The 12,832-nt window shown below is 42.0% G+C and overlaps 1 protein-coding gene across 5 annotated transcripts in view; it reads left to right on the top strand.

The window, feature by feature from the left end:
* The window catches only part of LOC101069513 (CUB and sushi domain-containing protein 3-like), a 139,408-nt gene that overhangs the window by 24,528 nt on the left and 102,048 nt on the right, over positions 1 to 12,832 (top strand). For 4 of the 5 annotated variants that reach the window (XM_029838295.1, XM_029838297.1, XM_029838296.1 and 1 more), the window contains exons 4-5: positions 3,642 to 3,836; positions 10,116 to 10,362. In XM_029838295.1, the coding sequence (XP_029694155.1) occupies positions 3,642 to 3,836; positions 10,116 to 10,362 (442 nt within the window). Of the gene's footprint in view, positions 1 to 3,641; positions 3,837 to 10,115; positions 10,363 to 12,832 lie in introns of those variants that run through there. The other variant, XM_029838299.1, reaches the window with a different exon arrangement.

Here is a 12,832-nt window from a genome sequence, read left to right on the forward strand (position 1 = left end):
TACTACAAGCCTGTCGAATTATGCCGCGCAATTGAGAACACAAACTCTAAATAAATTTAATGTTTATCATCTGGAAGTATTAATATGGTCTTTTTCAATGTAGTTTTTCATTGTGTAGTACTAAAAATCTTTTATGGCACAAAAATTATGTACTAGCATTCTGCTGCATAAACATCTGGGAACTTGTACGTGGTTATAGTATTTTTAGATTTTATCACGAGCCTGAATAGATTTATTATCAAGGCATATCTTTCTCAAAGGTTGCAAAAGTGCTCCAAATGTGGGCGCCTACATAGGTTTGCCTGAAATATTGTTATATTTTATGGTATCTTTATTTTCAGGCGGCTATTGAAAGCCCAGGCAGGTGACGCTAGGTGACGAAGCTGAAATCCACCTCCAGTTGTTGTACAAGTGCATATTTAACCCTGGCTTTAGAAGGCAAACGATACAAAGACTAATGGTGAAGCTGAATGTGTTTCCACAGGAATTGAGCGATAAATCTGAGAATAATCGATCAGTCGCTACTCGAATCATGGCAGGCTCATACCCAAAATGTACTGTCGGTGACCCAAACCAGATTTTTTCCCCTCAATTCCATTGGCACTGTTCTCCAACAATAACTCTTCCAAGAAATACTTGGCAGCCTGCTTCAGCAGCAAGGGAGTTGCTGATTTTATTTCCTTTTTTTGAGGCCATTATAAGTCTCGGTAACCGTCCTCTGTCCTTCAGTAGAAGATTTAAATGCCACGATGTGGTCTCGCCACATTTTAAGAACAGCAGTGACCAAAATTTTGTGTTACTCACCATTTATGGTGAAAAACCGCTCTCAGATGTGTAATGTATCGTGGAAAACACTTGAAAGATGTAACATTATCCCGAGGTCTTATTTTAAATATCTTCTATATCCGTGTGTTCATACAGTTCGTTGTTCCAACATTCCAATTTCCACTCTGTTTGCAAACTCGATACCCAAAAAATAGTGCATAGTGTTCATCTCACTTCAGGACATATTTAACAGTTGTAACAGGAAGTAAATGGTGATGTCGTCGTTGTCTCCTTTTATTATTAATCAGGACATTTGCAACACTAAAACACACACTCCAGTTGTATGGTGAACTCTCAAACCCTCTCTCTCAAAGTTAATGAATAAAGTAAGCGTGTTGATAAAATCCTAACCAACATATATCCTGCAGTTATACATGATGTGTTTAAAAGAATGGGTTCTATTTTCAGCGGAGCAACATGTATGTTCAGCAGTGGTAGAAGTTAGTGTTCGAGCTGCGACGGCAGAGCTAAATCAGCAGGAGATGCCAATGAGACATCACTCTTTCATGCATTATGTTCGTTATATAATGTCAGTTCATTTCTGCACTGAAAGATCTGAGCGGTCTGACAGTCTGGCTCATCCCCTTTTTGTACACACTGTCGGGCTTGGAGCTTAAATTATGTTGGTTTATCAAGGACGCACAAGTACTTCCAGTACTTGTTCTCAATCGATACACGCAGCTTTTCCATTTATATTTGCCAATGACCACACATTCCCTTTGTTGATGGACAGGGCTACTGATGGGCAGGAAATCTTCCTTCCCTCACGCTCTGCACCCATCCTGCCTCCTCCTCAGCCACAATTGCACGTGATTTTTAGGGCTCCAGTTCAATTTTTGCGCGTCAACGATGGCATCAACTGTGTCGCCTACCAAGGAGGTGCTCCCTCTCCTTTTTTGATTCCTTTGACTCGTCGGTCCAGATGATCATCACTGGAATCGTGCAGAGGTCACCAGGATGTCAGCCATGGTCAAACACCCACAGAGAGTGAGCGAGAAGAGGATCAGAGCCATCAAAACTTCCTGTGTATCCTGCCAGTGACTGACAGATTCCCTGCTGCTGTAATAACCTGCCCAGAGGAGATGTGAAGAATCCACTGATGTTAAGATGAGAGAACTGCACGCACCGAAGGTTTAAGCCAAAGTTGAGCAACCTAAAACGGAAGGATGGCACGGACTAACGAGCTCCTTGTGTTTCAGTTTTTATTTATGACATGCATGAACATAAATGAACATAAATGCATACCCTTCGTCTTATGCGGCATTTCCGAATGCTGTAACCTTAAAAAACGTTTATTTTTTCTTGTTTAATTTGACTCCATCTGTAATTTATATGTTGGGGCTGTTAAATTTAGCTCACAATACAACCAACCAGCAGTTGATAGTCAGGATTTATAGTCCTTGCATTAGCAATTATACTGTAAATATGAACTTCTGCATTAATAATCAGAGCTACAATAAATATTGCCAGATATTAGCTTAATAAGGTTAGTTACTCCAGGATCATTGTCAGATGTTATCTTCCTGATTCCCCCTGCTGCACGTTCACACATGGGTCATTTCATCCCGAGCATTTAGTTACTGTGGGGAAAATGTTTCTTTTTTCGTTTCCTTTGCTTGCCAATTGCAATAATTGGCCCCAAACCGATGGCACATTATCAAAAATAATCATTTGATGGGACTGCAGGATCAGTCACAGTGCTGCAGGGTGGAAGGTTTTATCATTTTTCATCCACTGCAGACAATCAGAGTAATTTGGTTGTAGATTTATAGTGTTCTTTGTCACAAAGCTGAGCCAAGTGTTTAATTTTAAAGGCATCCTCGTACGTTGTTTTTTGTGTCTGTTACTTAAGAGCACGAACGTTTCAACGTAAATTTGTATCAAAACTACTATTGCCTCAGCAAGTGTCAAACAGCTGTGCTGGCATCTATATATGCATTTATATATTATTATTACCACTCGTGGTATCTCATCCATAGAACCACTAATGTCCTGTCTTTGTTTGAACCCCCTCTCTGACATTTCCCCCTCCAATCATAGATTTGCTGTCATTTTCATAATCTATCTTTTGCTTTCTCCGGTTGCACAGGTTTGAATCCTTTTACCCTATTTTCAGGGCCCTCCCCTGCGACGCGGAGTAGAAGCCGATACTTTGTGTGCAGAGACATTTTCGCATATCCTGAGTTTTGGTGGTCTAATGGAGGAGGAAAATTGTGTTCAGCCAGGAGAATACAGGATTGAACGGCTCTTCAGCATTCTGTCAGCAAATAGGGATGGATAGTTATTTCTAGGGAATTGCTTTCTTTTATGAAATGTAAAACTGTTCCATTTGAGAAAAAATGAAATACCTGGCCAGGGATTTAAAAAAAAAAAAATCAGCAATATTTTGTAAAAGTTCTGTTTTTCATTGCTATTCCACATGCATTGTTTATGTCTCAGTGCTGATGGCCGTTGCCAGAGGCATTGTAATTTTGGGCCATCTGTCCATCTGTCTCTTTGGCCTTGACTTTACCCCCCCCCCCCCCCCCCCTTATTCTTATTTCTGGTGTGAAATAAACATTTGTTTGAACTTGCCACTGCAGCGGTGCAGGCAGTGATTCTGTACCACGAGACTCAAACCCTTTTACATGTTTTTACCTGCTGCAAAATTCGGCATGATTATCAAAAACTTGATTTATACAGAGAACCTTCATTCTTTGAAATTTGTAAGGTTCTGAGAAAATCTCCAAAAAATGATCTGGCTTTGCAAATGCAAAGGCAATCTGGCACAGACGGCAAAAAAAGCAACTGAAGCCTAATACTTTTGTATTTTTCAGAGTTGAGGAGCAGCTCATGTGGAAACCCAGGAATTCCGCCCAAAGGCATACTGAACGGAACACTGTTCAACGTCGGGGACAAGATCCGCTACCGCTGTGTCACCGGCTACGTCCTGGATGGGCATTCGCTCCTCACGTGTGTGACTAACGCAGCGGGTGTGTCAGTGTGGGACTTCCCTGTGCCAATCTGCAGAGGTGAGAAGGTTTTAAAAGCAAAAAAGATGAACGTCGCGTCTTTTTGTTCTGATGTCTCCAGGATGTTTCGATAAGATGTTTGGCGTGAACATTAATTAGTTTGTTTTGCCCTCTTGCCATCTGAATTCCAGATTTTGCTCAAAGTTAATTATATCTTGATGATTGACAGTTTGATGGCTGTGTCGGTCAAATTATCAGCGTGTCAGATTTAGTAATCTCTGGGACCAGTTTAATTGGATGGAAAGATTGTGATCATGTTGAAGCTGATTAAGGTTAATCATTCCAGCGTCTCAGAGGAGTGAGCTTAATTTATAACCGGTGATGTGTTTTTATTTTCATTTAGTGGAATCTGAGATTCTCCCATTCAAAAAAATCTGTACTGTCTTTCATTTATTATTATTAATCATTTATCAATGACAACATTTAAGCACAGCCTCCTGCTGCCTGCAGTGTAAGTGCATTTGGACATATTATTAATCTGAAATTAAACCATACAGGAAACTAGTTTAAATACTCTAATTCAGAACCGAATTGGGGTAATGATTCAGGTTCCCAGTGAACTGCACTGTGTAATTAATGAAAATGTTCAATATTTCATTCATTTGTTCATTCAGCTCCAGGAAATGTGATTTAATTGTTCATTTTTCATGTATTAAGGCTTTTGAAACTAAATTACTACTTATCTGTCAACTCTCGGTAGTTGAATAAGCATCCTAAAGGTAAAATGGTGCAGATATTAATATCATCCATCCAAAAACCCCATACAGCTGAAACGTTCCTACATCATGAAAGCATCACAGAACAAAACACAACCATCTTTCATGCTGTCGTGTGTAGCAAAACCAAGCTCAAGCTTCACCATTAAGATCTTTCAAAATGTGTTCTTGGAAGGAACCATTGACATTTTCTGTGGTATTTACCAGTTGTCAATAGTAGCAGCAATCTTCCCATATTTGAGTAACTCCTGAACACCTCGGGTGACATGCAGATGGTTGTTCTGCCTTTGCAGGCAGCAGGAAAATGGTGACATTTTAGAAGCTGTCAGTCTTTCATCATGGGCCAACCTGTGAATATGTCTCACTGACCAAAGATATCGCTGTGACCTGGGATAAAAAAATGGTGATGACGTAAAATCTTAAGCAATACAGAATTCCGCGGAGCAGATTTTAGTCTAATCTAGGTATCCTGTGGTGATAAAAGCTTTTTAGGAACAAAAAGCTACAGATGGAGGGCCTTTTCTATTTAAAGATAGTGTTTTCCTCTCCTGCCACAGGCCAAAAACATCACTCTATTTCAGACAGGGCGCTGCTGGAGTCCCCCACCCCATCCCCCTCCTCTGAATCTGGCTGTCTCGCGTATGTGGGCAGATGGTCCTTTGATCATATTTCCTCAGAGATCCTGCCCTTCCTGCTCATCACCAATTGTTTCACACTAAACCCACAACACAAATCTGTCCTCCATCCACTGTCCAACCCCAACCTTCTCCCGGCACGAGACGGAGGGAGGAAAGGCTGAAAAGAATAGACGGTCATCTTAGTTTTAATATCTTTGCTTTAAGTAATAAAGAAAGAGCCAGTATTAGGACAGACTACTATGTCATTATGAAAGAGTGACAAAGGAGCTGAGATGTTAAGTGCCGGAAGGAGCATTTGGGTTTGCGAGTCCAAGGCTGTTATTTATGAACTAAAAGAAAAAGAGCATAAAGGCAGTGAGATGCAGAATTAAAGGCCGGTCTAATCATGACTTACTACTGGTCCTCCCAGAAGCCCAGTTCAGTCCTTTCAATCTAAATTGTCTCTGGACATTCATTAAACAAGGCAGCGAGACAGCAAATAGGGACAGCGAGGCAACTCGAGAATACGATCTATTGATATGCTGTCATTCTTTCTTCCGGCTACTGTCCAACAAAACAAGGGAATTGGGCCAAAGCCTCTTTTAAAACATTCCATATCTCGCAAAGTTAGTTGACCATTTTACATTTTTTTCAAGCATCTTTTTAGGTGTGTTGTGCAAATTAGAAATGCAAATATGAGGAGTTTTGTTGCCCGTGGCAAGATTTCTGACTGCTACAAAACGCTCCATTGACCTTCACATTTAGAACTGATGGGAAAAAAAAGAAGCTTTGAACTAGAAACTGTGCTGCAAAAAAGCATCATCATCATCGGCAAAAGCAAAAGGCAGCACACTGGTGTGTGTCGGGGCGATAGGCGAACACGTGCACTTGAAATGGACCTCAGGTGTGAATGTGAGCGTAAACGCCTGTCTGTCGCTGTATGCTGGCCCGACCATGAGCTGGCAACTTGTCCAGAACGCTTCTTTGCCGGGGGGCAGCCAGGATTCTCACCAGCCCCCCCGACCCTGTTAAGGGATAAAGTGTTGGATGATGAATGGATTGATGTTATATATGTAGCAGCATAAGATGCCCCGAATCCATGCATAAACACCCGCCTTACCTATTCTTTATGGCATGTCCACAAATGTGCTGGTAACACCTGCTTGTGCACTTTCCAAAGGCAACATAGATGCAACGTTAATGCTGCAGGCTTAAATATCTTTTTGGTGAGGATGTGGTGGTCCAAAAAAATGTGGAGTCCAAAAAAATATCAAATTTTCTTTTGTCAGACAAAAGGGTGGCTTACCAGTTCCCCATAGTTCTACTGAGCCCAGCAAAACAAATTATGGAAGCAGTTTAGGACTGGGTTTATAGAGACGCTTTGTCTTTGTCTTTCCCTATTTGAATCCCAAATCGCATTTATGGATGCAACAATGAACTGTGTTTACATACAATGGGAATTGGACATTTTCCCAATTTCATGCAATGATGGGATGATTTTTCACGACATCCTGGATGTCAAGGCGCAGTACTGACTCAGACAAGTTGAAGTCCATCCTTCAGCACATTATATGCTTATGCACAAGCAGAAATTCTAAACCCTCGTGTCTGGGGCAGCACACGTGACTACAGTGGTCTTTTTCCTCTGCAGCCTCGTCTGCGTTTAACTTGCAGAGTAGAGGAGGGACTTCCTTTTTGACGCTGCCTTTGTAATAACACACAGATTATCACAAACCGAGGACCTGAGGGTGTTCATATGAAGCCTGCCGCTAATACAGGGGGGTGAATATTTCTAAGTAGAAAGACAGGTATTGTGTGTCTGATCAATGTCAAGGAGGGAGAGGATTACCTGGATGCAAATGAGCTCGGGCAAATCAGCCTAATCCTCCCAACTGTCTTTGATTGTTTTTACACAGAAACAAAAAAGATCTTTCTTCCCCCTTAACTCTAGAAGAAGATTTAATGATTTGCTGTGTACGTGTTTCACTGCCATTTTTATTTGTGCAGGAACAACAAAATGCAAGTCAAATCCGAGCATGGAAATATGCAACTCTGGAGGCATTATGCAGTCTGGGCTGCAGGTGATTTGTACATGTCAGGCTGATTGCTGCTTTTTGATTTATCACACCATGTGCAGATGTGTTAAAGAAGCGGCAAGTGTGCTTTTCAGGTAGATTTTTTGGGTGGAATTTAATTGGAAACAACTGTAGGTGCAACTCTATGATTTGTCTTCTGACAGTGCTCACAATTTGCAATTGTCCACCTCAGCTGTTTCCCACAAATCTTAGAGCAGGAGAACAGCACTTCTGGCTTTGTCCAACAATTAGAAACCAGCCCTTCTTGGCCAGCTGCCCTAAAATTTCCATAATCAGGCCACTTTAGAAAATCCACCCTTGGCTAGAAAACTTGCATTTCCACCCCTTACTAAAAGCACTTGCAAATTGCCTTTTAAAGCACCTCAAATGCAACTACTTTTCGTAATTACTCTTGTTTCTGCCCATTTTGGGTCATGAATGAAGCGTCGTGAATGTTTTTGGTCACTCTATTGTTGACTGCATTTATTAACAGCATCATTGTTCTATGTAACAATCTAATTCTTATATTCTTTTTTTTTGGCTTTTTGGGATTTTGTTCATTTGGAGCCTGAGGAGGTTTTCCATCCACCTTTTTAGAGACTAATATCTTTAAACCTAGGGCATTCTAAAATCTCCAATGCCATTTTGGATACTTCTGTCCCCCGTCTCTCTCTTTTTCATCTCTATCCCTTTCATAAATTCTTGATTTTTCGCTCTTCTTGGCCTCACATCTCCCCCCCCCCCCCCCCCCCCCCCTCCTGGCTGTAATGAGCTGGCTCCTTCTCTTAGACTTGCAGCACTTGGTTTTAGTGTCAGTCCAATTCCTGCCTCTGCTGAATAACTCTACCTGTCTACTGGCACACTTGGAAATGTCTTTTGAAATGCACTGAGGTGATATTAACACTCTGTACTGTTGTGATACAGTGATGAGTGACGATTCCCAAACAAATCACTGGCCGACGTTCCTTTGTTCCGACAAGGCTGCAGCCATTCAACAAATGAAAGCTTGTCCTTCCTGCAATGCATAATTGAGAAGCTGCCCTTGATATAACTCATATATACCGGGTATAATTGATGTCTCACGTAGTCTCACTGCAATCTCCGCCCTTCTTATAAGGACTTTGATCCATCGCCGCGCTTTGGTTAATGTGCCGAAAGGACATGGATCAAGCTAACTAGAGGCCCTTTGCTCCTCTATCTCTCCCCCTTTTCCCCTTTATCTTCCTTTTAATTTTCATACTCTCACTTTCTTGTTCCTTGACCAATCTTGTAATGCGCCATGCAGGAACGTTCCAAGTCTGGCAGCTCTCAGCGCTGAGCGCAGCTCTGAGCCATCAAAGGTTTCAGCTGGCACAGCCGAGTGTCACATATTAGTCTTAAATGAAATGAAAACTGTAAAAGCCCTGCCATCATTAGATTTCTGTAGGGAAGGAAAGGCAGATGCAGGACTAGGGAGAATGTGGGAAGGGTTGATAGGCCAAAAGAATATGAAAAAGGCTCCTTTTGAGAATAGTGTAGGCACGTGTAACTAAGGAAACTGAGCCATTGTTAATTGTAGGGTTCATTAGCATACAAATGACATGAAAAGCTGAAAAAAATGTGCACATGATGTATTAGAATAACACTGAATCATTGACTCCCAGCTGAGTAGCACATGACACGCCGTCTTTGAGAGGTTGTGCTTGAAAATGTAACCAGACAGCAGCACCACATTTAGCAGTAACTCGAAGTAATTAAGTCTCCATCTCTCACTTCATTGTGGAGGAATTTTGGCACAAGTCTTCACTGTTAAGTTCAGAGGGGAGTGTGCCGGCTCTTGTAAGGTCCAGCCATGATGAATTTGAGCTTCTGACTTTGACAAGGAAGCTGCAGTGTCATTCCTTTCCACAACACAAGTGCTGATGCACTTTAAACTGTGAGACACGGCTTTGGCCAGGCTTTAACTGTCCAACAGATGGTCTCACATTTGACTCTTCAATGTTTTGCTAGAGGAAAGGAGTTCATGATCAGATTGATGGGCAGATTCTCTGAGAAACAAGCCAAAATCCTCACTCCCACAACATGAGGGGTGGTACGAGATTGATATGCGGCACATGGTTCCAGCCCAAATGGCACCATTCTTTATGACCAGACATCTCCATTTTGGTCTCGTCTGTCCAAAAAAGAAATGTGTTCGTGCGCTCATTTTAAAATGAGTAATTTATTCTGTTTTTTAAAAGTGGACAGTCGTGAATTTTAAGGTTTAGAACACTAAGTTGGCCCTGTTCTGACTGAGATGTATATTGGGGAGAATTTGTTTCGATGTCCACTTCTGGGAAGTGGGGAGGAAAAATGCCTTGAATTGTTTCCTCTCGAATAATCTTCCTCACTACGAAATAATGGAATTCAAATTGCCTCATAACTCTTCACAGATTGAGCAGCAGCTCCTCTTAACATCACCGCAACTCAACTCGAAGTAACTCAATGCAAGAAGAGAAACACAGGGACAACATAACATATTACAAACGATAAGAACCCGTGTCCTTTCCTACATCTGTAGAGGAGCTCCAAAGCTAATCCAGCATTCAAGGAATTTGAGGAAGTCCGAATCATCATCGCTTCTGAATCTACCTTCATCCATGTTTTTATTGTGCTTCCTCACCTCCAGGCTCTTGTCCAGCAAACCCTTTGCTGATTAACGTTTGCTGCTTAACCTCCAATATTACTTGATGTAATTAGAAAACCATAATGTAATTGCTAGTTGCTTTAACTATCAGGGTGGATGTATAGGTTCTTCATGTCTAAAGTGTGACAATCATGTTGACTAATGGGTCTGAAGTGCGTCTCTGTTCTCTCCCTTTCCTGCCTGCTCTGCTTTTCGGTGACTGGCAGCGGAGGACACATGTGGCGGCACCTTGAGGGGTTCCAGTGGGCTCATTTCCAGCTTTGATTTCCCGAGCGGTGAATCCCCCGGCACTGGTGCAGGTGGAGGTGCCGGAGGCCTTGGCACGAGTGGCGAGTGTAAGTGGACCATCCTGGCAGATCCAGGGGACACCATCTCTCTGGTTTTCACTGAATTTCAAATGGAAGAAAAGTCAGATTATCTGGAAGTGGAGGGCTCTGAACCGCCAACCATCTGGTAAGTTGAACTGGGAGGTGGCGATGAAGTGGGTGAGGCTTGGAAATGCTTGCATAATTGATTGTGTGTATGTGTGTTTTGTGTGTCATCAGATGTTTTAGTGGTTTAAGTGAGGTGTCATGTGGATTTTCTTTCTTTTTAATTCTGCTTGAGTGGCTGTGATCGTTTCCACTAATATTTAACAGTCGTACAGTTTCAGGCCTTCCGACTGGCCCTCTCTGCAGTTTCAAAGACAAACTATAGAAAACTGCAAAGCATTATTTTCCCTGAAAATAAATGCAAATTGTAAGTGAATGACACTTTCACCCTGCCTTATTTAATGACCTGATTTAATAAAGATGGAAGAAACAGAACAATAATAGAAGAACACTGGATGATAAAAAAAATACAATCACAGAAGACTTAAAATTCATCTTTCAAAGATTAAGAACGTTTCTCCCTTGAGCAGCAGTCATACCAAACCTTACTTTGTGTCAGTCAGTTGTCGGGGTTCCTGTCATGAACATGGCAACAGCCAACAGAACTGGCCATCCCAGCGGGGCCATTATCTAAACCTCGTCCGTCCACAGTGATTAATCAACGGTTCACCCAGGTGTTGTTTCTGCTCCGTCCAGAAGGGAGTTAGGAAAGGTCAAATAACTGTAAATAACTGCTAACAAATTATTCACATGTCCCAGCCTACCTCTAATGGCTGAGCCAGTGGTGGGAGCATCATTTACCCTGTGAAATGCAGTCGCAGTCGTGCACAGCAGCCTGCCCTCGCAGCCGCAGGTGGCACAGGGTGGAACGTTGGACAGGGTTCATCTAATCTTTTGCATATTAAGGGGACGTTGCAGCTGTGTTGTGACCGAACATAAGGCCTCTCCAAACCGAGCTCCGCTGCTGAACTCCGGCCCACCCCTGATTATTACTGTATTAATATTTTAAAAAGTGCCTTTGTTACATGCCTTCATTTGCATAATTGCCATATATTGCATTTCTTTGTATACACAGGAAGTCGATCACATGACGCGATTGCACTCATCTGGAGTTTGACAGATAATGATGTCGCCGGTTTTTCACCTTCTGGCTGGAGAAAAGTGTATTATATCTGTATTAGAATAAAGTTGGTAGTGTCTCTTTTTAAGGTTGCAACGTGTTCAGATTTTGTATTGGTTGTTGAAAAAACGATCCTTAAAGCATGCAACTGTGCCTAAGGCTCGGTGTACTGTATATGGCCAGTACAGACAATCAGAAGTATTTGGAGATTCACAGACAAGAGCAAAAGCAGCACAGCACAACATGACTTGTCCATGTTTCAGAAGCCCTCATGCCTTTGGAATTGGATTGCTTTCTCTCCGTCTCTTTGTGTCTCTCTAGCTCTCCAAGGCCAACTGAGAGCTAAACGTTTAAAACAGATGTGAGCAGAGATGAGCAAACTGTCAATTTAGCCTTGAGGCCTGGAGCTGTGAGTGACGGGCTGGAATCTTCAAAGTCTGCGTATTTAACATCTCCTCTTAGCCTTCGTGAGAAACGTCGAGTCAATCTGTGACCTGACTTGTTATCTCCTGACAACCTTTGGCACTATGGCTGTTTAATGTAGTGAAAAACATGAGTAAAACAGGAATCATCCATTTCGTTGCTGGGTAATTACAAACTGGAAATGAGTAATGCTGCGCTAATGGCATCGATGCTAATTACTCACCGTCATTGTGTAAAGCATACAAACATGATAGTACGGCTCTCCCCAAAAATGATGACTAATGCTGAAACAGTCTCTCAGGCAGCTTAAACCCCTTTTTAGGAGCAAGATCATCGATTGTTTCGTCACCACACTAAGAAGGGCTGAAGTAAGTTTGTGCTTCAGTCAAGCTGAAAATGGTCAAAGCCGTTTTTTTCTCATAGAAAAGCAGCGTGAGAAGAAAGAATGCTTATTTTTCTGACCTTTAATGATTGTAAAGCCATGTTCACAAAGGGCACAAACAACAAGCTGGAATTACATGTCAGTCAGTATTTCAACACGTCAACAAAGAGCATCACGTCTGAATTGCCTCGCAGACAGGCGCTGGGATTTTCAGCAAATAAGTTGTATTTTCCTACTTTTGATGATGCAGTGCTTTTTCCTCCTTCCCATCAGGCAGTGATTTTCCAGGCTCGTCTAATGACGCATCACAGCGCGGCTTATTGTAAACCCGCAATGATTTTAAACCATTGTGGTTCACTGGATGTGCCCCCTTCCAAAATAACCCTGCAAAGATGGAAGCTGGACAAGTGAAAAGAGAAGTGGTTCCCCTGCAAAGTTTGTTAAAATGGACATATTGATCACATTAACTTTCTGAGGTCTGTTATTGATCTTCGGGGGAAACTCTTCAGGACCTAAATTGGCTCCTGTGTTTAAGGATAAAATAATCTTCCAGCTCCTGTGTTCCTGTTTATGGATTATGTGTGGGAGGAAAGAAGGGAGGCCAGTGATCCTTTCCCATTTGACAAA

This window comes from Takifugu rubripes, chromosome 7, assembly GCF_901000725.2.
Source record: "Takifugu rubripes chromosome 7, fTakRub1.2, whole genome shotgun sequence".
NCBI lineage: Eukaryota > Metazoa > Chordata > Actinopteri > Tetraodontiformes > Tetraodontidae > Takifugu > Takifugu rubripes.